General features: G+C 37.3%; 1 protein-coding gene across 1 annotated transcript in view; it reads left to right on the forward strand.

Annotated features, from left to right (window-relative positions):
- Nucleotides 1–27,137, forward strand: part of ADCY2 (adenylate cyclase 2) — a gene marked incomplete at its 5' end in the record, with an annotated part of 204,281 nt that overhangs the window by 135,021 nt on the left and 42,123 nt on the right. The window contains 9 exons of the mRNA XM_084212764.1: nt 94–221; nt 5,020–5,178; nt 5,560–5,692; nt 6,022–6,198; nt 7,493–7,536; nt 9,836–9,916; nt 15,066–15,135; nt 17,474–17,571; nt 23,073–23,157. Coding sequence (XP_084068890.1) covers nt 94–221; nt 5,020–5,178; nt 5,560–5,692; nt 6,022–6,198; nt 7,493–7,536; nt 9,836–9,916; nt 15,066–15,135; nt 17,474–17,571; nt 23,073–23,157 — 975 coding nt within the window. The remainder of the gene's footprint in view (nt 1–93; nt 222–5,019; nt 5,179–5,559; nt 5,693–6,021; nt 6,199–7,492; nt 7,537–9,835; nt 9,917–15,065; nt 15,136–17,473; nt 17,572–23,072; nt 23,158–27,137) is intronic.

The following is a 27,137-nucleotide window of genomic DNA, read 5'->3' on the forward strand; positions in this document are numbered from 1 at the left end:
TAATGTCATTTAAGTCAATCTCTGTAACAGTAACCCTTCATTTATGTATTTCAAATTGGAAGTCACTGTCTCACCTCGCTTTTTTTCCTGCAGGAAAATGAATGTATGAGAATTAAGATCTTAGGTGACTGCTATTACTGTGTTTCTGGACTACCTATATCTCTTCAAAATCATGCCAAGAATTGTGTGAAAATGGGACTGGACATGTGTGAAGCCATTAAGTAAGTATTAAACTTTAAAAAAAAAACCTTTAAAACCAGTCCTTCACTAAAATAAGTATATATAGGTTCACTAAAATAAGTATATATAGGCGAGCTACACTTGGCAAAATGTATATCATGTGGAGGTCTGGATATTTGGGAGTCTTCTGTGTGATTTATTTTTTCTAATAAGCTGGACTTTGATTTTAAAACTTGGTATGCACTTCTGTAAGTTTAAGTTCCAATTTTTATGTTTTTGTCTTGATCACATTAACCACTGTCCATTTAGCAAAGTGAGAAACGGGCCCATCCTTGTGAGGTATGTGTGTGGTGTGCACCTCATCATGAAATGGATAATTATGTTGAACTGTATTGATCTTAATGTCCAATGAAGTAGCCATACAAAATTATTCCTCTAATCCTTAAATGTGTGTAATTGTAGTCACAAGAGGGATTTGGCTTTTAGTTATCTGGTCTTCTAACTCAGTCCAGGGTAATTACTGCATGGGTAGGTTGAATAAAGCAAATTTGGTTCTTTTCCCTTTTATGTGTTTATGGAAAAGGTGTAGTATTTTTGGAAACTAGTATTTTGATCTCCTTGCTTTAGCACTCTTTTGTAAAACTAACCTCAGTACAGGAATCAGGTTGCTGCGTTCTCTAAAATGTTGTTTTGTCATCCAAAAGTGGTTGTAACTTATGTGGTGTCCGAGGAAATCTAATTTTTAAATGGTACTTGGGAGAATTTCTCCTTGCCAAGCACGATAGAAGTCTACAGATTTGGTTGTATTTCAGTCACTTTCACTGGATGCTGTTTTTTTGCTTGGTATCACAATTAAGCCATTTCCTTTTTTAGCATACCAGAAGTAAAGCTACCATCCCTTCTGTAGAGCAGTTGGTAAAAGGGTGTCAGTCCCAAAGTTCTGGCCCTCCTTGTTGGTTGGCTTAAATGTGTCAGGATTTTTTCCCCAGCCTTTGAGTGAAAATGAGAGCTTTCTGGTTTGCATTTCAAAACGTCTGTGTGCTGTGTGAGAAAACTGAGTTAAAAGTCTTTGCATAGAGTTTCTGGTCAACCTGTTGCTTTGTTACTTAAGAGGAAAAAAATATAGGAGGTGGAAAAACAGTGATGGAAAAACAACACTAAACTTGAGCCATAAAGTGCCCTTCACAAAGAACCAAAGTATATCACCCATCATAATGCAATGTTTTACTAGAGCTCAGAGAGCAATCTGTCAGTTCCTCACACTTCAGAACTTCCAATCTTCTCTGAAATAACTTTCTTCTCAGGCTGCTATCAAGTATGTTCATTGTTAATGCTGTGCAATCAGGTTCTTGGTAAGAGCAGCCTTATAGACTAGAAAATTATAGGTTAGTTGTAAAGCATATTCTGATCTGACTTTATTACTGTAGTCAGAAACCACAGTGCTCCCATAGTCAGATGCCTGATTACCACAGCCTGTTTATAGAAGGAGTGAGGAATCTGTACCCTGTGTTTTCAAATCCTTTCAAAGTATTATGGCAAGTGTCGCAGCCTGCAGGTGAATGAAAATTGTTGATTATTAATCAACTCCATAGTTTGTTGTGTGATTGCTGCATGTTTTAATGGCAGCATCTCCTGGCATACTTCTGTGCCCTGTAAAATGAGAAGTAGTAATACTCTTGCTATTTCAGATAGAGCAAGTCACTCAATATGTTTGACTTGCTCTGTCGGAAATATCTTTTTTGTCAGGTAGAAATTTTTGTTATATTCAGTCACTGACGTGCAAACTGCCCCCTCGGTGTGTAAGCTACTGCAATAAAGTAGTTTGCTGTTTATATTAGCAGTTCTATATAGATTTTACCACCTGAATATGGTTTCAGGTCCAGTTGTCTTTGAAGCAAAAAAGGAGGAATTCTTCCAAATTGACAGGTGATCTGTACTACAAAGTCTTATTCAGTCTTCTTACCTAATGTTGTGTAGCTCCATTTTGAGCAATTCAGCTTTCCTATGCTATGGATTGTTCCCATGCAAACATGGATTGTATTCCCATTAAGTGCTTTGCTTCTCTGCTCTGTGTTGGAACAAATCCAGTGTTTCTGACAGTCTGCAGCCTGCTTGCCCAGGAGTGGGATGCTCACTTTATCAAGCCATAAATGCCACTGCTGCCTGTGATGCTGAGAGCTGGCCACCTTAACTGGATGCTTTAAGGACAGAGCTTATCTATTGAGGCAAAATATTTTTGTGTGTGAATATAGGTGTTGTTTCCAATCAGCTCAAACTCTACCTCCTTGTCTGTCTGGTGACTTCCTTATCTGCGTGTTTCTCAGTCACACACTCTCAAAGGCTTCCTTTGATTTGGTATTGTGAAACAAATTCCATTTCAGAGGAAAGTGAAAGAAGCTGTTGGATAATAAATGGTTATACCATTTTGAATGCTAGATACAAAATAAAAGAATTCTTTTAGGTATGATTTCATTTCTGCAGGTCTGATCCAAAAGGAAGCTATGCTGTTAAAGCTGGCAGTTTGCAGGGAATTAAATGCCTAAGGCACACTCAATGTGTTAAAGTGTGTAAGAAAAGGCTAGGTGAGTCTTAGACACCTTGGTCCAGAATTTTAGATTAAAAAAAGCTTAGGTAAAGTGCTTAGATGCTTTCCTAAGGACCTGAACTCTTGCTTGTATGGAGTAAAGTTGCTACAGTTACCTGCAGTCTAACCACACCTCTGAAAAATGCAGAATGCTTTCAAACCCAAATTTCACATTGCAGTAGGAAAAATACAGTGTGAGTATTTTGGCTGCCCAACCAGGCTGGGCACACAGACTGGGCTGTGCTGAAGGAAACCAGAGAGACAGGGGGAGCAGAAAATGAAATAAAGGTGGGAAGTTTCAGATATGCTTCTGTAAGTAATGCAGATGTCCTCTGGGGATGAGATAGCCTACGTTTTTGGATGCATTCAGTGCTTGCATTGTCATGGCAATTGTTCAAGGAGATCAGGAGAGAAATGGTAAACCCTAATTCACTCCAGAGTTACACTGCTAATTTAATGTCTCCTGTGGTTTCTTTAATTTGTGAGACAGAAAAAGAGATTCAGTTCTGGTACAATTCTGTTTGCTCCCCTGCTTAAATCCTGAGAGCTTATTGTAAAGCAGACTTTATTCCGCTTGCTCTTGCTTTATTCTGCAGAATATGGAAGGGCAGTCTTTTGACAAGCACTCCTAGAGAATAAATGTTCCACTTCCATTTTGCTCAGTATTTTAAAACCCTTTTTTCCAAAGTGCTAGGCTTGTGTCATATACCTTGTGGAGAGCAAAGTGGTGTTTGTGATTTGCAAAGTGCTTACAAAGATCATTTACAGGCAGTTCATTTTCAAGTGTGTCAGCTACACAAGAGCAGTGCAAAATGGCAATGTGTAAAGAAATACCAATAAACACTTGAGACAGACAGATGGAATTAAAATACTTTCAGTCATGGCCCTTTTATTTTCATTTCCCAGGGAAAAAACAATTGAAAATTACTGCTTAAATGCAGGATTTACCATATCAAATTAGGCCTCTTGCATTCTATGTTCCCTTTCAAAAAAAAAATGAGGAAACTGTCACATTAATTCAATAATTCAGAAGGTACAGAGCTGATGATTCTTATCACTGAGATTGAAGATGTTACTAGAAGTGTGCACTCAACTTGTATACAGGAGTCATTTGGTTTCCTTATTTTGTAGTTGTGTCTTCCATTAACACTCTGATTTTCTCCAAGTGTGTGTGCACGTTCCTTATTCCTGGCTAGGTTTGGGTCCACATCAGTTAAGGTTTGAATATGTAAATCTGGTTAAGTTATAATCTTCCCATTTCTTAGAGCTGTCTAAGCCTGTAGATATCTGACTTAGTTTTGGTACTCTTCACAAATGTGGTTAGTATCCATGTGACATGTGTCTGGAAACATCCTGATTGTTTGACCTCAGTCGCCCACCAGTGATTCAGAACTGCTTCTGCAAAGATAATTGCCCATCTTATGTGTAGGGCTCTTCTGAGATTTGGGGTGGGGTGAACAGATACTTAACTCTCTGTCTGGAAAGGTCAAAGGTTTAGATGTGGTCTGGACAGTGAGGATAGCCTTTCATTCACTGTATAATGTTCTAGAGGGTGCAGCATTCACTAAGCATGGGGAAGGTTGTTGAGCCTACGCTCTCCACAGCCTGAATGGCACTGAGCCCGTATCCCCAAAGACTGTACAAGCCCCAGCTTGTGAAATATCCTGAGGTGCTGTGGTTTTCACCCTTCCCCTAACATACTGCAGATATGAGAAGGTCTCCAATGTAAATATTTGGGTCTTTAGGTAGAAGGGTGTGTAACTGTAGTTCCAGACCTCCAAAAGCAGCCTGTAGAACAAAAGCAATCTACCATGAGACTAAACATTTCCACTATTCACCACAGCCCTCCCAAATAATTTCAGATGAATATAAAAGAAAGAACTTCAGACACAGACTTGAAAATTAATATTTCTACAAATTGTTGCAAATATAGATAATAGAAAAGGTAGTGTATAATCATAGCATTGAAAGAATGGAGGCAATGCTAAGAAGAGGTAAATGTTATTACTGTTGTTACTGCTGCTTTCATAGAATGATAGAATGTTTTGGATTGGAATGGTCCTCAAAGACCATCAAGTTCCAGCTCCCCTGCCATGGGCAGGGACACCTCCCACTAGAGCAGGTTGCACGGAGCCCCATCCAGCCTGGCCCTGAGCACTTCCAGGGGTGTGCCATCCACATAATTTGACTGGTAAATTAAAAGAAAACAAAGGGCCTATTATGTGTGTTAACAGAGGCTTTCTTCTGAACCGCAGGAAAGTGAGAGATGCGACTGGAGTGGACATCAACATGCGCGTGGGCGTGCACTCCGGGAACGTGCTCTGCGGCGTCATTGGGCTCCAGAAGTGGCAGTACGATGTCTGGTCCCACGATGTCACCCTGGCCAATCACATGGAGGCTGGGGGAGTCCCAGGGTAAGAGGAGGCTTCTCCATTAACCTTCGGACTCATGAATTTTTCAGTCATGGAAAAATGCATAGGCACAGTGTCTTAAGCCATAAGCCTTCATGGAGATGCCTGAACTAATTCTTAGGTGCTGTCTTGAGAAAAAAAAAATACAAACAAAACTGGGGCACTCAGTATTTCTTGTGATTTAAGGAGCATTTTTTTTTCTGGATGGAAACCTTTGGATTTATGCCCCTTAGAACTTCTAAAATTTAGATTAGAGGGACTGCAAAAGAAGTGAGCAGCAAATAAAAAGTGTATCCAACAGCAAGTAAAAAAGGTTGATCGGGTTTAAATGATGCTTTTGATCAGTATTTGTGACTTTGTCCTTCTTTTGAAATATAATTTCAGCCGTGTTCACATCACCTCAGTCACCTTGGCACATTTGAATGGAGCTTACAAAGTGGAAGATGGGGACGGAGATGTGAGGGACCCATATCTGAAAGAGCATAATGTTAAGACTTACTTTGTAATCAATCCTAAGGTGAGTAGTACTTTTGTTTTATGGCCAGTCATACTTGTTTTTGAGCAGGACCGCTAATCTCTTTATTGAATAATTCACTACAATAAGATATTGATCAGGGCTGTTACTGATGCCTACAAATATATAATGTTGGCAGTGCAAATGCTTCCTGCTCTTCAGAAATAAGCCTCTGATGCTTCCCAGCAATATCAGTAAGAATTGCAGGTTCTTAGCATCTCTCCGTTTACAAGTCCCTCATCATGGAGATCTGTGGTGCCAGATGACGCACTGCTGCTTCAAAAGGTCGTGAGCACAAAGGCTGACATCACCTTTTGTCCTCTCTCAACCAGGGAGAGAAGCGAAGCCCTCAGCACCACATCCGGCCCCGGCATACTCTGGATGGAGCCAAAATGAGAGCTTCCGTCCGCATGACCCGGTACCTGGAGTCCTGGGGAGCTGCCAAGCCTTTTGCACACCTGCACCACAGGGACAGCATGACCACCGAAAACGGCAAGATAAGCACAACAGTAGGGGCCTACTTATGTCATTTTGTACAATATAGCAATATTTGAAAGGAAAAAGCTGCTCACTGCTAATTACCTGGTTATTTCTGGTAGAAGAAGATAGATGGAATTGTACAGGGCATAAACACTGTGAATTTGCTGGAAGCTTTTCCAGTTTTGGATTAGGGTGTAAGTGCATCTCTGAATTCAAAGGAGTCTGGCACACTTGCTAAAGTACAAAATTTGACCCTCTGAGCTCAGAGCCCCCCACCCAAGTCACAGCATGTACAGTGGCCACTCTTCATCTTGTGGAAAGATATTTTGAACATAAAGTCAGAATGCAACACCTTTAGGAAGGAAATCCATTCGTATGGAGAAATTCCTAGAGATTTATTGGCTGTTCAGCTACATTCTCCATTTGGAAGATGGCCAAACCTGGAACAAAGGCTGTGAAGTTAGAATAAACCCTGTGATCCTTTAAGTGGACTTTATTCAGAGTACCCCAGGAACCAAATCCATACTCACTGTAATGTGTACCTTTTGAAGGTGCACCTACAAGTCATTAGCTGTGGCTGAAGGCCTGTGTTTTTGAGTGCTGTATTTCAGTGTTGCATCTTTTACACTGAACAGATTTCTTTTAAATTTTACTAACACTGGTATGCTGATGTCAGTAAGATACTGACAATCTACAGCTTGTGCATTGCATTATCTTCTTGAAAGAGAATGTGTGAAGGTAAGTTCTGCTAGTTTTCAATAATGGCATTTGGTTTTGTTCCTGGTGTACTGGTGAGACTTATTCTTGTTTAATAAATATAGTGCATCAGAATGTGGACTGTGACAAGTTCATTACAGGAAGTACCCAGCCATCACTATTAATCACAAAAAAAAATGTGGCTGTGATGGCTGCCATTGCTATTAATTAAAAAATAATGACCATTGTCTGTATTTGGCCACTCAGGTCTGTTTTTTTCAAAACCACTTAAGATTGGTTTTTGCTGAAGCTGGCAGGAGTTTGGGCCACATCCAGAGAGTGGTGACATTGAAGTCCTTGTGGTAAAGCAAAGCACTCTTGGATTCAGGCTGTTGTATTAGTTTATCCTGTATTTATACTGATGGATGAGTTTTATTCCAGGTCATTCTATCTTCACTTCTAGCTGGATTTTTCTTTTAGACAGTTTTAATTGAATGCTAAAAGTATTTACATTGGAAACTTTTCTCCTTACACTTGACCCTGTTTTCAACACTGTTTTAAAAGCAAATTAATATTATTAAAGTCTAGTGTAATTAATAGGGTTCTTTTTGTTTGTTTGCTTTTTAGGATGTTCCCATGGGGCAATATCATTTTCAGCGTTGCAGAGAAAGGTAAATCAATCTTAAAAAATTACTTATTCATAGAAAGTCCTTATAAATCAATAGACATTGGTATGCTTTCAAATTTTGAGGGCCTTTGCTCACACAGACTGTTTTTTTATGTAAGTGCTGACACCTTTTACATAAAGAAGGCCTATGGAAACAGATTTGGCAGACATGTTTCTTATGAATTGCAAATTCACTTCCTGATAACAAATAGCTTTAGTCTGAGTTGGTATGCTGGTGACATACTACAAACCAGGTACTCTACCAGTGGGAAGAAAATTATATACAGGAAAATTGGGAGGAAGCCCAGAGAGGGGTAAGAAAAGGTGGAAAGGGCTGTTAAAAGTTTTTCTTACAACAGCTAATATTATGAAGTAAAAGAGACATTTTGTATATTTGTTTAATTGCTTTGTGTTTGTATTGCAGCTTATTATTTTAAAGCCTTTAGTATGTTTGCAGTAGTAGATGTTCAAAAGGTATTTTGTGGTCTTTTATAGTGCTCCTGCTATGCAAAATATTTGCAAGATCACAATAGCTTTAAGTTTTCCTGGTGCTGCTTGGTACCTTGATGACTAGGGCAAGATGGTGATATCATCAATACTGTAAAGTCATTTAAATGAACCTCCTAAAAATTTGAATTTTTATTGTCTCTGGTTACTATGCAATTATCTAAAATGCTAAGTTCCGGAAGGTGAACAAGGTTTGACTGGACATGCGTGATAGTAATAAAAAGAGTCTAATTCTAAAACTGCACATTTATATTTGGACAGTATGTCCAAAGACTTTCTATCAGTCAATGAAAGACCATTGGAAGACTGTGGCATTTGGAAATAATTCCGTTCTGAAGTGTTCTTGCTTTTGTGTTTCTCCACACCACTCCAGAAGAGATTCAGAAGGCACAAAAAATGTCTTGATACCATATCATGGAAGGAATTTCTTCCATTACTGGTGTCTAATGTCCATAGTGAGGCAGACATGTAACTAGGATTCTAGATAAGCTAGTTAATCATTCTCACCGGATAGAGCTGCAGTGATCATAAGCACTTTAAAAATCAGTATTTTATATATAGAATAGTATAGAATAGTATAGAATATACAAATGTAGGGTTTGAAGCCTGACTGTAGGCTTCTGTTTGTGGGAGTCTTAGCTCTTATGCATTACACAATAGTCTCATGTTGTTAAGGACCTGCCAAGAAGATTAACTGTGGTTGGACAATGTCTCCTCATCTGTCTATGCATTTCTCCTGGGTTGTTTCTGTGATTGATTTCTGTGATAAACAAGTTTTAAGCACTTTCTTACCTAAATTCACTAGCATTGAAATCACTTGGGTTTTCTAAAGTTTCTGTAGGTCCACGAATACAATTGCTGTATTAATTTGAAACTTACAACAGGTTATCAGTTTTAGAGAAATGACCCAAGAACTTAATGTTGAGGAAAATTCATGTTTGACTGGGTTCCATTTGTAGGTTAAGAATATTTTGGTGAGGAAAGAGTCAAATTTCAGACCTGACTAATGACTTCTTAGAAAACACTGGTTTTAAGTTAGCAATGGAGTTAAGTTTTTACATACAGACATCACTGTCAATCTTTGAGATATGTCATTTTCAAGGAAGGCACAACTACTGAAAGGATTGATGATTGCAGCAATTTATGCTAGCAAATAGTAAACCCATTGTAATGCTCCTCTGTTAGGTTCATGCTGAGTCCAGTCAAAAGTAAAGAACCTTTTTTATAGCAGATGAGTTACAAGGCTCATAAATAGTCATATTATGTGTGCTTGAAACTAATTTCAGTCAGTGCTCAGTTTTCTTATTCAAAAGAGTAAAGTACTTCCAAGAAAAGAAGAGTTAGCAGGATTGTGGTAGGGGATAGCTAGTATGCCTCAGTGCACTAGTACATTGTGCTCATCATACAATTCTGACAAGGTTTTTTTTTGGAAAAAAACCTGCAAGAAACAGGAATGCTTTATGAATTTGAGAATACTCCCTTTCTTTTTCATGAATTCAGAACAAGGTAGAAGACCCTCCTTAGACCAGAGTTTCTTGAGCTCTCTTGTTTTTTTATTAAATATTTTCTTGTGTTTGTATTTAAGCGCTCCCTAATAGCTAAGCTCTAGATTTGTCAGTGTCTGTGTGTTTGCATGTGAGACTGTGGCTTATGATGTTTTCTTAAGAGGTTATTATGAGGGTCACTGTGCCTGATGCCTATAGTTGCTATTGCAGTATAAATGTTAAAAATTGATAAACTCATAATTTTATGATAGCTGTTGTTTTTGACATAACTTCCCACATTTTTCATTTCAGAACAAAATCACAGAAAAGAAGATTTGAGGAAGAACTGAATGAGAGGATGATCCAAGCCATTGATGGAATCAATGCCCAAAAGTATGGCTTTATCCTCCATCCTTTGTTGTCTTTGTCCATTCCAACTTTGACATAAAGCTGCAAGAGGGGGCAGTGTTTAATATTTTTTGGTCCCACGTGCACACCAAGTCTGAAAACAGTAAGGTGTTACTAATACTAGCGTAGGAAGCCTCGCACATTTTGAAGATAGGCTGTAAAGTGACATTTTCTGCTATATGAGACAAGACAGTGCCTGTGAATCATGGTGTGACAGAGGTTCTGACTTGTCTTGATCTTCCTGGCAGAGGGAGTTTGCTCTGTAAGCATTTGTCTGTAGACTCATGGCTGTGGCACTATGAATTTATCTTACCTGTGGGCAGAGAATTAAGACACAAGAAATGACTGGCTCAGTCAGAATGATTTTCACATCATTCTGATGTGAAGATTGGTGCTTCCTAATTGTCACAGAAGCAATTCCTCAGGATTAGAAACTTTCCCTAAAACCATAGTTTAATGTCTCTCTGTTAGTTGGTTGATTACTTAGAGAAGGCGAATCTTGATGGCATGTTGGAATTGCTAGGTGAAACAACCTGTATTTTTTAAAGTGTCCTAGGAAGAGCTGGAGGCAGTATGATGTTTTCTGTTTCCTAGTGAATAAATAAGGCTATAAAGAAATCAATTCCACTCCAAAATTGGTGTTCAAGCTTCTTATATTTCTCTGATGAAATAAGGGAATTGCTGTTCACAAGTGTGGACAATAATTGTGATAAATTACATGTTTCCCCCCACCTCTTGTTGTTATTATATTGCAAAGGTTCCATATTGCTAGAGTTTCGTACCTCCTAGATGTTTCTCGCAGGCAGCTCCTCTAAGCACTGACTCTTCCTTCTTCTCACCAACTGTAGCCAGCTGACTCCAGTTCCCCTCTCAACCAGCCAACCCACTCTTTTATAATACTCTTCTTATTGGCTGCAGCCTATTAAAGTCAGGCCTGTTCCTAATCTCTAATAATTGGCTCAGCTGCAACTCCTTAGGGGGTAAGATTACTTTCTAAACTACTTCGAATTTCTTATATTTTTATCCCCCTACAATTCCCCCTTTTACTTTTGATTATAGAGTTGCAGCATTTCTAGAAGGACATGTTCAAATAAATTAACATTATGACACATTCATGTATTTCATTTAGAACTAATAGATATACAAATGTTCAGATAACATATTAGAGTACAAATAAATATATTTCTAAGTGTTGGTTTAATTTTGCAGCTTTTCTCAGTTTACAAAATACTTGAAAATCTTTTATACTGATGCTTAACAGATATTAATGGCTCTACTAATCAATAAACACATTGTACTAAATAATAGAACTATTCTTTTTCCAGTTCTTACAGTTACTTTAGTAAATTCTCCCCTGCTCCTTTTTCCTGAAATCATGGGGTCATATAGTTTAGTATTTTAATCTTTTTTTCCAAATCCACGGGATCATGTAGTTTAGCATTTGAGTCCTTTTTCTCCCGAAATCACGTCGGGGTCACCATTTGTTGTCATTATACCGCAAAGGTTCCATATTACTAGAGTTTTGTACCTCCTCCATGTTTCTCATAGGCAGCTCCTCCAAGCACTGACTCTCCCTTCTTCTCGCAGTAGCCAACCAACTTCAGTTCCCTCTCAACCACCCACCCCACTCTTTTATAGCACTCTTCTTCTTTTTGGCTATAGCTGCAGCCTGTTAAAGTCAGGCCTGTTCCTAATCTCTAATAATTGGCCCAGCTGCAACTCCTTAGGGGTAAGATTACTTTCTATACTACCTTTAATTTCTTATATTTTATCCCCCTACACTTCAGAATCTTAATCGGCTGAGTATTACACCTAATTATGTTCATATGTCACATTTTGGGTTTTTTTCATCTTTTAGTCCTATTAAATGGTACTTGGTTTTAGGAAAAATTTTTCAGTAGCTGGAAGAGTGTTGATATTTATATGTCATAGAGAAACACAGTGAAATAAGGTAGGTCATGTGTTAGGCAAAGCCTTTTGATTCTACTAGACGTGCCTAAAACAGCTAGATAAATTTTGGCAGGTTTTTTGTGTCTTTAGGTATACTTGCTCTGATAAAAGGATTTCAGAAATGATGTTTTGATGTCAAAAGTAAAGCATCTGTACAGACTCATTAAAATATTGGTGTGACCCTACTGCATGTTGTTTTATTTGAGACAATCCCTGTCTTATCTAATTAGCACATAAAATTCAGAGAAACTTGAGGATAAAAAATGTTCCTGAAAAAGTTTCATTGCATTTTGTGAATTACATGGGGAAACTGCAGAAAGATAAGAAATGATCTTATATATCAGAAAGTCTGAATGTCACCTTCCAAAACTAAATTCTCTACCTAGCTCTGTATTGATTTGCTGAATGAATCTCCTAAAAGCTATGATTCAATTGATTAATACCCAGGGATAAGTTATGAAAAGTGCTGATTCCTCAAACGTCAAGGTAATTCAATAATAGCTTAACTCTGTGAAGTCTAAGTGCACAAAAAAAGGTTAATAAAATACTTCCTACATTTAGGACACAAAACCGATCACGTTTTTGTTTTCTTTATTATTGTGCATATTTTTGTGCCTCAATTTTTCGTCTGTAAAATGAAAATAACATTATTTGCTAGAGTGAACAAGTGGTTGTGAAACTAAACAAAAGGTTTTGTGAATCAAGGAGACAAGTTTAAAGAAAATCTATGAGAAAACTGGCATTTCTAAATGTTTTTAAGTGTAACGTTAGGATTATAGGGCAAATAGATCTATGACTGACTGAAGAAAATTTAAAAAACATTATTGCAAGAGTGAACAAAGAACAAAAGTTTCTGTGCCTTAGCCATTAGGGTGTAAGATCACACTTTCTCCATGGCTTTCTTTTCCCTGTGTCTTGAACAAAGCACTCTTGGCACTAAGGACCTGTCCTGCACAGGCTGGGGATGAGCAGCCCTAGCTAAGCCATCCCAAGCCTTGGTGCTTAGGGAACTCCTGCAGGACTTGAGATGGAGGGATGGCCATCTGCTAGCTAAACATGCACCTACAGAAGGGGCTGAAGTAAAGCCAGTTGGTCTGACATGAGCAAAGGTTGGTCCCTTTGCTGTGTTAAAGGGACACACTCTCTTTGCTCTTTTTTCCTTTAAGTCATGGCGCTGCTATGTTCTGTGCGTAATTCCTTGCTGTACATTGTCAAGCAGTGCAAACCCTATGGAACCACACACCTCTGTGGATACACGCAGAATCCAGATGTCTGTCTGTGTAGTTCCTGGAATTGCAAAAGAATTTAAGCCAAACTTTGGTACCTAGTTTCCCAAGAGACATGTCCTCATGTGCTTGCATGAAATTTTTAGCACTTATGTCTGTGCCAAAAGTGTGTGACCTTGTGCTCCCTCTTCTGAACTCAGTCTCCACTTCCATTTGTGTTGTGCTGTTTCCCTCATCTCAGACCTCTCAGCGTCTGCTACGTAAAACCAGTACAGGGTTTTTTGTGAACTTTTAAGAAGAACTAAAAGCCTTTGGAAATGTGAGCTTGTAATGTGGAGTATGAGGCAGCACATGCTCTAAATGGCACTCCTGACTTCTCATGCGATCAAGTGTGTAACCAAATTGGGCCCTTGGGAGTAGATCTGCAGAGAGAACTTTTTAGCAGTGTGCTGATGGTAATTAAATCAATCCACCTGTCAGATACCATTAGAAAAAAACAGGAAATTTGTTAACTATTTGGGGAAGAGGGTTACTTATTGTTTAATTTTTGTAACTAAATGGAAAAAAACTTTCAATTTCACAGTTTATCAGGAATACTCTGCAAACTGAATGTTTTCTCCAGTAGATTACAGATGAACACAAACAAAATTGTGCTATATGAACACTGGCTTTTCAGTTCTCTTTCTTCTCAGAATCCTAACCGCCATCACACATAGAGGGGAACCATTGCAGAGCAAAAAGGGAAAAATATTTTTGAATTAAGCGTTCCGAGAACCGAATATGTTTACAGACCCTTTTTTTAATGCAACTGATTGCACAGGAACAGGGATGGTCTCCCAGGCAAAGAAACAAATATTTTCCATTTCACAAATTAAAGCTAATAGCTTGCACTCCACTCTGTCCACTCCTGTTCTCCAGGCCTTTAATTTAGGATATGTTCCACTGTGGTTCACTGCTGCTACTTATTTGCATTACAGACTGTCAGTTGAGACATTCCCTTTTATTTAGAAGGCATTAGCTACACTACTAGTTTAGAGCCTAATTTGAAATTATTGCTGGAAATGTTGGAAAAAAAATCTCTGTCCCTGCTACTGTTGTTCAAGCTCAAGTACTGCATGTCCACAGAAGTAATCTGTTTAATTAATTTTTTGTTTTCAAATTTGCATTGTGCCCTTGAGGTACAAGCAGCCAAACCCTCTTGACATTTAAATATTCTATATCTTTTCAAGTGCCTGTTAAAATAAATGTAGACTTTCATATTAGAGCATCTAATTTTGTAAAAGTTACGTCAAGCTTTTGTTAAGGTTCACGTAGTTTAAAATAGGTTTGTCATTTCAATGCAAGTATTTATGCTATTTCTCATGCTAAAGCAGGGAAGAAGGTTTTATAATCAGGAAGAAGATCAAAATTTGCCTCTGTAGTAAAGAGCTGTGGTCAAGAGATGGAAACAGTTCAAAGACAAAATCCCTCCACCTCTTTTAATAATTTTGTTACATTTTTGTTTGCAATAGGAGTTTTTTGAAATGTAGCTTACCTACCCACCACTGCTGCATATTGTAACAGTGCCTTTCCTAAAGGTACCTTGTCAAGGCCTGTGTTTTTCTCTGGTCCTCTTCTGTCCACTGGATATATAACAGTATTTTGGACATGAGTGGAATATTACTGTTAGAGTTCCATCATATAAATCTCTCCATCCATTCTCCTTAGGCATGATCAACAAAAAAATTAATTGTTCATCTGAGCTTTTTTTTTCATGTGTACCTTAGCAATAGAAGCCAAAAAGGAGAGGGGATTTTCAGTCTCCGCTTTTACTGTCAGTGAAATTCACCATATACACTACAATACATATCAAATTGATAAATTCCAATTTATTTTCTTATTTTGCTGCATTTCAGTAATAGACAAGAACAGGACTACTTTCTTCCTATGTCAGTGATAATATTCCTTCTCTCTTCTAGGCAGTGGCTTAAATCTGAAGACATTCAAAGGATATCACTTCTTTTCTACAATAAGACTCTGGAAAAAGAAGTAAGTTATTTTCAATAAGTTCAATAAGTTAGGCCTTTTCATCATTTAATGGCCCTGTGGACCTTGAGTGTATTTCTACTCACTGACAGCTTCAGCAGGAAGACTGGGGAGTTGCCTCTTTCTGCTTTCTCATGAGCAGCTGATGGCAGCTGATGGCTGAACAGCTATGCTTTCCTTTGGGGAAGTGAGGGGCAGGTTGGACCACAGCTGGCTGTGTAAATTGGTGAATTTGGTGAGAAGGGGCTAGAGGAAGTACTGCCATGCTGTGCTCACACTGTCCAGCAAGTATCCTCCGTGTCCCATGTGGTGGTTGAATACATACTTATCTACTTTTGTAGACATCTTTCAGTTCAAAGCATCCAAAAGGATTTTCAGGTTCTTTCACAGCTCAGCAGAATAGTTGTTATGGCCATCTGACAAAGGCTTGTGTTGCTTGGCAGTGCATTAGGGTGGAAAAGGTTTCAAGGCTCCTTGAGCCTGTTTTGAAGGTGTCCTAAGAGAGAAGGAGCAAGACCTGGGTGGTCTCATCCTTAGTGTTTGGGGGTTCACTGATTGGATCAAAGCTGTGCCTGGCAGCACATGAGATTTTAATGTGGTTGTTACTAACCAGTGTGTTCTGAAAGAGAACTTGAGAGAAATTCATCATCACGTGTACTTTAGACAATGACTTGGGAGAAAATTTGGGAGCCAAGTTATTTGTCTGAGTCAATGCTCCCAGTAGAAGTCTAATATCTTGATGTAGAATGCTGTGGAATGGCAAGAGCTAATTGTTATTCTTGGATCCAGCTTTTTAATATCTTTTTTTTGTCACCTTTTAATGACTCACGAGTCCAGTCTTTGCTTTAAAGAACTTAGTAAGAAGTCTGCTTTTGATTTAAATAGAAGCTTTCCTGGCCCTATGGGACCTGAAGGTACAGAAAGATAATAAAGCAAAATAATTGTTTAACCTAAGGAGTGACTTGCCTGCCTTCATTAGGAAGTGCCTGGAGAGGAAGTGCCACTGAAACAAATTTAAAAATAGATTTGAATTCTGTGGAATTTTAATAGCAGCTCAAGGTTCAAAATTGTTGAACAGGACCACTACAAACATACTCGACAGGTGGAGGAGCAGAACTTGCTGCAGAGGTACCCATCAAGCAAAGACATATTTGTGCCTTGTAATCCAGCTAGATAAGTGATAAGAATTTATTTTAGTTTTTCATACAGTTCAAAAGTAAAAAAAGCTGATGTGTTGCCGAAGTTATTTTCTACGTATTCATGTAAAGTTTGGTGCACTGGTTTCACAGGCAGAACTTGGCATTAGGCGCAGAGACACAGCTGTGTGCTTGCAGTTGGAAGGCACAGCTCATGCACTTTCCATTTTCTGAAGTTTGCATCTCCAGCACTTTGTGAAAATAATCTTTGGTATTTTTTTCTTAGTAATTAAATCTTGAACTTTAATCCTTTGGGAAAAAAAACCCAAAAAAACCTAGGATAGAGTAAGTAACTTTAATAGCTACTTAGATCATTTCCCTTTGAGTACCTAATTGGTTTCAACCTAGATATATCTATCTCAAATAGCAGAGCAACTCTGATAAATATTTCATTGCTTAATTCTCATGTCTCTAGACAGACTAATTAGAGATAAATAGATTTTTCTCATGACAAAACAGATCAAATTGACTCTCTCCTAAGAATATCAAGTGTTTAGTAGTAACATAACATTAGTAGTGGACATATGAGGCCTTTTAACAAAGACATAAAATATTTTAATTGAAGTAATAATATAGATTCAGTAAATATCAAGTGTGCTTCCTAGCTATGCTCTGTAGCACGGCTTACACTCTGCTACTTTTTGTGCTCAGAAGTTTGCTTTCTAAATTAATATTGCATTTTTTTGTAACTGTTTCAGCCCATTCATTATTAATAATTGAAAATCAGTTTGAGGAATTAATCACAAAGAATTTTGGAATCTTTGAAGAATGCTTGGTCATTCCTGAAAGTATTTTAACTTACGTTTTAAATTTTGCTTTTTGGTGCGTTTGAGGGTTTTTTTTTTTGGGAGGGGAATTTTTTTGTTAATTAAACTTTTTATAATGAGTTTGGGTTATTGAGTTCAGTGGAGGAACAAGGCAAAACCATTTGACATGACTGTTCTTCAATAAGCAAAAGTATTAATACTATGTCTGATAATCCCTGGCCCTGTGTGAGTGGATGTCAAGACACAGAAGAACAGGATGTTTACTGTTGCTAAGATCTGCCTATACATACGTGCATCTTTAAGCTGATAATTCAGTTGGGTTCTATTTTATCTGCTTTGGCAATTGTGTTTTTAACATTTGCTTTTATTTTCTTCTAGTATCGAGCAACTACTCTGCCTGCATTCAAGTATTATGTGACTTGTGCCTGTCTCATATTCTTCTGCATTTTTGTTGTACAGATTCTGGTATTGCCAAAGTAAGTGACATTTAATGTGTGCTTGTTCCTATGTATATTTTTTCATTAGTGTAAAAAAAAAAAAAAAAAGTAAAAAAATTTGAAATTGTTAGTTTACAGGTGTCTATTCATGGAAATTAAATTGAACAGAAAAGACAGGGGATTTCAGCCCATTTTCAAAGTTAGGCTTCTTTCTAATTTTAAACACTGTTGATAATGTTATGCCAAACATTAGTAAAAATTCTTCATTCCTTTTAGTTTCTCTCTTTGCATTAAAAAAGAAGTGTGACAGTTTGACATTAGAGTGAGACAAAATGGATTACAGAGTTGGCACTGTGATAAATCACTGTATTTAACTTATGACTATGATAATACTGCTATACTGACTATGAAAACAGAGCATTAATAACCATAAAGGGTGCATTTATAAAATTAATTTTGCAATATTAAAATCCATTTCTGGAATAAATCTTTTAATCAGAATTTATACATTATGAGATGATTTATATTTGTTCTTATTGTAGAAAGGCTGAAAACTGGAAGACAATTCCAATATAGAATGTTTATTAGACTTATTAAAAATAAATTTTGTGGCTGATTGTTTACATAGTGAAAAGTTGATTTTTGTTTTATAGCAATTGTTTCTAAAGCAAACACTTCATATTCCCTGTCATATAGTAATTCTTAACTCATAGTCCTTTCTCCTGTAGAGTACTTTCAAGGTTATTATTTATAACCACAGTTGTGGGATTGGTCTTGTTCTGTGGTATTTACTCACATTTTAATTCAAAGCCAGAAGGAAGTGTTAGGAAATTATAAATTGACTTTCCATACTGCAGACTTATAACGTGTATAAAGTTTTATGGACTTCTATTCAGATGTTCTCAAATGGAGGCACAAAGCAAGGGACACTCTTCCAAGAATTCAGCAGTATCCTGCACATGTTTGAGTGTGACTTTGGGCATTATTTAAAATATGAAATTAGGACATGGTAAATTTTATTTTACTAGCTCACACTGTATTTTGATAAGTAAAAGAATTAATTCAGGGGAACTCATGTTTTGCCACATCCCAAAAGCCAAAGGTGGATCTAACTGCTCCCAGCCAGTGGTATGTTTTTTTGGTTTTTATTTTAGTAATAAAAATTAAACTAGATTTATCATCACTCTTACATGTGGTCAGACATTCATTTTGCTCTTTCCTTACTATGTTGCTTAAACCAATTCTTTATCTCATTAAAATTGATCAGAATATCAGTGAACTCTAGGGAGCTGTATTCAGCTAAGGAAAATATCTCCAACTTGCTGGTATTTCTGGTATGTCTAACATCAGAGCAAAAGACAGTTATAAATGCTTTGTCATTTTCATTACCAAAATTTTAAGTGTCTTATGGTTACCAGCATGAATGGTATTCAGCTTCAGGTGGTCTGTGGATTATTTTGATAGATGCAAAAATGGAAGCCAGAAAGGCAAGGTATTATACAGGCACCTGCATCTTTTCTGGAAAATTGGGAGTGTTGCAAGTTAAAAAAACAACAACAACAAAAGCTGAAAAACCACCAGAGTACGTAGTCATCGCAGATGCAACTTAAATTGAACACGCTCTGGTGCTGCAAATGTTATTTCCTACTAAAATTCTATCTACCCTTTTTGTTTTCTTCCAAAAGTTCTCCAGGATTTTTAAATGGTGTTCTAATGAAGACAGGGAGATGAACTAAATCTGTCACTGGGTTTTATTGATTCACCATTCCATTAACCTGGTTTTGCAGTAGTGTAATATCATTGATTTCTGTGCAGGCACACAGTCTGCTACTTAAAAGTAGATTTGGAGATATTTGATGATGGATAACATCCAGCAAGTTGCAAGTACTAAGTAATATTTTCAAGATCTCCAGACATTTTTTTCAAGGCTGGAAAAATTTATTAATGTCTTAATTTTCTTGGGGTTAGTAAAGTGATGTGGTGTTTTAATAATAAGCTTTACACAAGTGGTAATTATAAATTTCATCAAGAAAAGAATATCTTGGGGTGAAATGTACAATGGGGAGTAGGTCTTCATTGGCATTAAATGAAAGCAAATCTTTATCATTACATTTCCTTGTAATATGCCTGCTCTAGTAGCTCTCTAGAATTCTTGGTTTACCTAGTGAGAGAAGTATGTCTATTAATTCACACCAACCCTACACTCTTAATTTAAGCAAACAGAATTGGTACTAACATGGCATTGGTAGTGCTGGTTTTTTGGCATGTACGCCGGTGAAATTATATTTCTATTGAACAGGAGATATGTGGCATTCAAGTAAGGGATTGTATTTAGGCTACATTTAAGGTTCTTCCCAAGTCTTCACTCTCTGAGGCCATTGTGTTCAAAGAACTGTGTCCTATTTTCCTGAGTCATACCAAACTAACAGTCATGGTTTGGAGGCCTTCACATTACATTTTTGATCAGGCACAACTGAATTTCTTCATAGGAGAGGTAGTACTCAGAAAGCAGGCATGGAAGATACAAGATGGTATAAGTGAAAGGAAACCATTATTACTAGCTATTTTTCTGCTGTATTAAAACAAATAAAAAACAATTCAAGTGGAGTTATAAAACTGAACTGATACTCTTTTAACATTGAAACTGCCATACAGTCTCCATAGCTATTGAATCTTTTGATGGCTTAGTGAAAGTATCAATGCCTTTAAGAAATAAATAGCTACTATTAGATACTCAAAAAGTCTGAATTCAGTATTGGCTTGTATAATTGTCAGTTGCAGTGGCTTCATTGTGATTTTATCACCTCAAGAGAATTTGCAGTCCTATCATTCAGAACATGGATAACAATTGTCTACAAGTTAAGGAAATTCTCTGCATTAAAGGACGTGTGCCAAAAGTCACATATTTTCATAAAAGTTACAAAATTGTAGGAAAAAAAGACATTATTTTCTGCATTTTTCAGTATCTTTATCTTCACCAATTAATTTCTGGTTTTCAGGTAAATAGTTACTGAGAAATACCTAAATATAATTTTTTTTCCAATCTCACACCACTGATAAAAATGAATTGTCCAAAGCAGATATTTCCTAATGAAACCAGAAAAATGCAAGTTTAGCAAAGATCATAAATTATTTTGACATGGAACTACCTGAAGCTTGAAAAGTTCTCATATTGTTTCCTCACTTTTTAACTGTCTCTCTGAAGTTTATGGTCAAGGGTTGTCCTGTTTGGGTTTCTGGTGGGGGACTGTAGTAGAGAGCAGAATGAGGTCACTCCTTGAAGCGTTGCAGAGGCAGGTAAAAACTTACCTGGCTTATGCAATTTCAGGTGCTCCTCTAAATAGAGTTTGCCCAAATCTGTCAATACAATGCATTTGGTAGCTCTACATAACCAAAGCAAGGTTAGTTTACTGTAAATACCTGTACTGGTTTTCTAATGTTTCAGTGACAAAAAAGAAATTATATTATGGCTTTCCTATGGTCATTGCCTCAGATGAGACTTATTTATGGTGGCACTTAATTTTTAGCATTTTGCTTCTCTTCATAGCATTTTTAGCCCACTTCTTTCCTTCTAGGAGCAGCATGAAACTATTTTGTCTTGGCTTAAGTGAAACAAGTCTTGCTGTTCCCAGATAAGAAAGGGGTGTGGGGAGCAAAAATACTTTGGGTTTTTTGCTCTGTTTTCACCACTCAAATCTGGATTCTAAGATAGCACTTTTTATTACCTTCAGTCTTTTTCTCTTTGTCCTGTTCACCTTGCTGTGTAATTCTTGTGCTCCCTCAATAACATCATTGATTATTTGAAGCTGCTACAAAGACCTTTTGTTCTTGCCTGTTGCCCGGGAGATTAAGTACTCTTTGCATAAGCTCTCTTTATGCCATGTTAATTTTATTTCCCTTGCTCTTCAGTTTCTCAAACATCTTCATTTCTTCTGCTAAGAGGAGGCTCTCCAAACTTGACTGATAGGGCTATTCTTGTGTTGAGCCATTTTTTAAGATGTGGAGGCCCCTCTCTTGTATTCTTCATATCAGAGAAAGAATAGTTATATTTTGAATGTAGGAAAAGTTCTTTGAATGTTAATTAAGGATATATAAGATTGGAAGTGTTTATGCATATGTAAAAAATAAACTTGTTTCTTTCCCAACTGGCTCTGTTTTTACTTTCCTAGGTTTTTGTTTTTTTTTTTTCCTTTTCTTTCATCTCTTCTGGTGCTTATGAGATTTTTCAATTCCTAAGAATAGAAACTAGTTTTAATACTCTGATGTACAGCTTACTGTCTCAGTCTGAATGAGAAAATCTTGGATAACATGTATTCATAAGCAATAATGATCTTCAAATGACTTTTTAAAGAAATATTATTTCATGATTGATATATGTTATGAATTCCCAGGCATTTGTTTTTCATCAGCTGTGCTGATGCAATCCAAAATCTGATGATTAATACTTAATATAGCAAGTTCTGTGAATGTTTGGAAGGGAGGCTCATCAATTACTCTCCAAAATGCTTTTAATGACATCAGATTGGTTGGTGATGTTAATGCTTTTTTGTTCTTTCCTAAAAATATTTTGTATAACACTGTTGTTAAACAGATCAAAATGTTTCTTAATCTTTCTGGCATATAATGTCTGATAAGGTAAGATGTTTGCTGAGGCTCAAAGGAGTTGAGAAATATTTTTTTCATTCTGGGGTTAAATCTGAAAGCACGTACTCAGGTGAGGGACTTCATGACTGTATTTAGGTCCCATGCTTAAACAGCTCTGTTCATCCAGAGCTTCTGGTCTTCTCTTCATTAAACATAATTAGGTTCCACTGGATCTTTCCCTAGGCAGATCTGCTAAGAGGCTCTCACATGGTGCCTGGTGGAGCAATTATGCTCTACTGTGCTATTCCTATAGAGAGATTTCCACGTTTGCAGAATGAATGAATGAAGGAATGCACAGACTGTTACTAAATCCCTGTTTACTGAGTATCCAGGGGTGCTGCTTTGACTAGACATTCCTATTTATAGCACACAAGAAGAAGGATGAATGGTAGCACTGAGTAAGGGTGATCAGCATCACGGCTTCTGCTGCAAGACACTGAAAATGGACATCACTGACCTGCCTTTTAGGGGTGAATGTACACCACCAGCAAGTTTATTTTGTATGTCTATTAGGCTCTTTTATTATTGTAAAATCAATGACAAAAAACTAAAGCAGCAAGGATCTTCTTTAATACGGGCTTCCTAAAGTTGAAAGAAAACAAAGCATTGCTTTTCTTAGTGTACTCTGTCTTTGTACATGTGGAAATTATTCGCTTCTCATGTTAATAACTTTGCAAGTCAGAGGTAATTTAATTCAATCATTCCTGAATTGAGAAAATGGCAGGGGAAATGCCTGCCATTCGGGGGAGGGTTTGAATTGGTTTTCCATGGTGTTGATGATTGGAAGTTGCAACTTGCACATAGTACTTTTTCAAATCATCAGTATTATAGACAAAGAAATGTCATGTTACAAATGTGTAACCAAGAAATTAATACCTGTTTTCCTTTTCTTCTAGAACATCTATTCTTGGAATTTCATTTGGGGCTGCATTTCTCTTTCTTTCCTTCATTCTGTTTATCTGTTTCGCTGGACAGCTTTTGGTAGGTATTCAAGGAAATCTAATCCATTAGTTGATGGTTTCTTTGAAATAGCATGTTCTGATTTTTCCAAGTCACTCTGCCTTTGCAGAGTACCAGTAAAAGGAAGAAGGATTTGCATACTCAGGCTTCTGTGGACATTGTTTTGGCCGAGTTGGTTTTCTGTAAAATGTCCTGATTAATTTGAAAAGCAGAAAATGCCAATGCAGTTGTTGTCTGTATTGACACTAATATTCTGTTTCTGATATGAAACTGGATCATCTGAGAGGTTTTCATTCTTGTTTGATAGATTGCCTTTTCAAAAATTTTTTTGCTATTGTGCTTACAGGAGGTGACTCATCTTATGATTGCTTTAATTTGCAGGACTGTGTATTTGTTTAAGTATTGTATAAGACCATTTTCTGAGTTTAAAGAATATTTCGCCTTAGCAATTTCATTTGAAATATAAAAATGCTTTAGTAAATTTCCAGTTTTGTCACTGTGTGGTCCAGGTGTTATTATAATACCTATTAGTGTATGTAATATGCTGAATTTAAGAATTTAATTCACTATTTGAGCAAACCATTCTGCCTTTCAGCATGTCCCCCTTTCAGTTCTCAAATAGACCCAACACAGAGCTCCATCTATAATAAGAATATGGAGTTTCAGAATTTGTAAGAAAGTGAATGCAATCTGAATGTGGCATCCCCATTTCTCCTTCTCTGTCTTTGCATATGCTCACATAGAGAAAACTGGAAGATCTTTTATAAAAAAAGCACATGGGAAAGACAATTACTTCAGTTTGTGGTAAAACAGTATGACAAGGTAGTTAAAGAAAAAATCAGAGGAAGTAGGTTTTTATAATTCCTCTCTCTTGTGAGACTTGTAATTAACCAGGACATGTTTTTAAGAAAATATAATTAATATACATTTCAGTTACCTTTCCAATAAGTTAGGAATGCTGCCACTGCTCCAGAATTAGTCTGAAATATAATGCAACAATATTCTTAAATATTTTAAATCATTAGTGTGAGGTCTTAGAGGTATTGCTGTTACTCAACAGCAATTAGTTCTCATGTAATGTTATACTTGACTTCTGTTTGTTATTGACAGTAAATTGAGAGTAAAATGATGAAGTCAGAGTACTACTCTTGAATAAGCAAATTTTAAAGAAATCTTTCAAGGAAAACCCAGCTTTTCCAGTAGCAAAAAGAGGTGCTAATGGAATGGTATCAAGAGGTGCTGGCACATACATTCTCCTGGGGGTTTTATTTATAGTGTTACTTAGGAGGAATACAAATACATTTTTCTGCATTTAAAGGGATGGCTAAGCAATATCCCAAGGCAGAGCTGTAGATTTGTGCCATTTGAGTAATATCTTACACCTGTTTTTGATGTCTTTTTGCCCACATTGCAATAAGTGCTATAAATACTGTAAACAGCAGTGGAGACCTATCATTGCATTTCTGATGGCTTGCCAGTTGTCATGTTCTAACCTAAACAAGTTGAAGAGGAGTTATTTATGTCCAGTGCTTTGTGAGCTCAGCTGCTCTAATACAGAAACTATGCTGCTAGGAAGATTTCAGAAAGTCATGACCCTAGCTGATGCAGTGTTGTCGTTCCTTTATGTGCATGGATGTACTTCTTAAGGTGACAAGAACCCAGGTCTTCCCCACAAGGTCAGCTAAACAAAACAAGCAGCAGGTCTTCCTTTCCCTTGTTCTCTCCCTAAGATTTCTTCTTTCGTGTCAAAATCCAAGCATTGTTTTGCAGCTTTAACCACAGTGACACCCTATGTTATATTTTGGTAGCATATTTATTGCACTATCTGACCCATCACTGTAAATGTGTTTTTTCTTTTTAGAAGAAAAAGTTTAAAATATCAAAGAAACTAATATTGATATCTGAATTTTCACACAACAGTGCCACTGTTAACAGAAATCAGGTTTTATCATCCTAAGGCTGAATAGGTTTGGGTTTGTTTGGGGTTTTTTCACTCCTCTTTTTCTAAAGAGGTACATTTTGGATTCCCTTATAGAAGGCTTGTAGTAAGTGTGGATTTGCTTGTGTGTAATGCACTTGCACACAATTACAGAGTTTTAAATCACCAAATATCTCTCATCTAAAAATGCACCCAAAAACCCAAGATTTTTTGTGCCTTTCTGATCCTGAGAGATGAAATGTGGTGAGTTAGCTACAGGCCAGACACTCACCTAGCTGCTCACTCGCTCTGCCTCACTCAGAAGGATGGGGTAGGAAAATACAATGAGAAAGCTCATGGCTTAAGATAAGGCAGGGAGATCACTGACCAGTTATTTTCAGAGAAAATGCAGACTGAACTTGGGGATAATTGATGTAATTAATTGCCAATTAGGATAGATTAGTGTTGTAAGAAACAAAAACAAACATTAAAGCCACACCTTTAAGCCTCCCTTTCCCAAATTTGCCTTCACTCCTCTGCTCCAGAGTCCTCTACCTCCTGTCAACCAGTACAAGTAGGGAAGAGGGGTTGGTGCATAGACATTTCTCTCTGCTGCTCCTTCCTTTCCCAGTTCCACCCTACTCAATTTTCAGGACTCCACAGGCTGCAGTTCCTTCAGGAACATCACCTGCCCCAGCACAGATCTTCCAGGAGTCATCTGCTCCACCATGGAGTGCCTGCTCCTCCAGCCTTGGGGTTCCCTCTTCTGTTTCTCTCTTTGTGTTCCCTCCTCCTCTCTCTGCCCAACATTTTGGGCTCCCTCTTGCCCTGGTGTTCCCAAGGTGCCCAGCCAGGGTCAGGGCTCACCACCAACCTGAGCTCCAGAGCCTGGGATGCAAACTTGCAGCAGCAGATAAATATTTACAGGACTCTTACAAAATTTACGGAGTGGGGCCTGAAATGCCAGTAAAGACAGCAAAATCGAAGTTCAGTTCAGGACACCTGGCTCTCGCTGTGTTATATGGGCTTGCCTTAGCACTTTTGACCCTTTGCATTCTCAGTCTTCACCTATCACAAATGGCTGTAACCACCACAGAGTAAGTCCCACAAAAAAACAGCATTGAACAAATTTCTCTGCATGATTTTCATTTCACTGGCAAAACAAGTAAACTCAATGCAGACTGTAATGCTAAAATGACTAGCTCTTATGGAATTTAATTGCAATATTGTAAGAAGAGATTTATGCTCTGTGTTTCACTCTGAGTTTATCGATTCTGCTGTTCAGCAGCGCTGCAGCACGGCCCAGCTCAGTCTGGGGTGAAGTGATAATTCAGCCATTAGAGAAGAATAGGAATTTTTCCATCAAATGATGCAGCACCGCAGTAGCACAAATAAATGGAGGTTAGAGACTTCAGAGCCTGTCTTTGTGGCATCCCCTGCTGGTTTTGGGCAAAGAGGCCAAGGGCAGGAAGAGCTGACAGTTCTCACAGAAACAGTCATTTGCCCATAGGCATTAAACCTTGCTCAATCCTAGCTAAAATGGCACATATCCTGAAACTTTATACCTTCTAAAGGAATTTATATCTTCTATATTCTAATTATTTTTGTGCCTATTAATTTTTTAATGTTTTTTGGATAGTCACAGTATTCAGAGATACTCATAATCTTAAAGATTTTGAATATTTTTGGTCATAAAGATTATTTTTGTCTTATTTTTTTATATTTTAAATGTAGGCCTTTCTTTTTAATTAATTTTGAATATTTTCTTTGACTTTTCCTGAGGAGTTTCTTTCCCAGATAGAGGGATAGAGGACAGTGATTGGCCCATGTATTTTCTGTGTCTCTTTATCTTCTTGAAATACAGATGAGTTCATGGAATGCATGTGAAATGCCTCAGACCTGGTGAGTGTTAGATGCGCTCTGCCTCCTGCTGTGAAGGCAAGGAAGCAGTCATCAGGTACCTAAATGATACATTGGAAGATGTAATGCATTCAGTGGGAAAAAAACCACACTAAGGAAAGATCTTTGGTGGAACTGAGATAGCTGGCCAAAGAAGTATTAATCTCAAGCAGATGTTCTTTAT

The sequence above is a fragment of the Fringilla coelebs genome, assembly GCF_963513975.1.
Source record: "Fringilla coelebs genome assembly, chromosome: 1".
Lineage (NCBI taxonomy): Eukaryota > Metazoa > Chordata > Aves > Passeriformes > Fringillidae > Fringilla > Fringilla coelebs.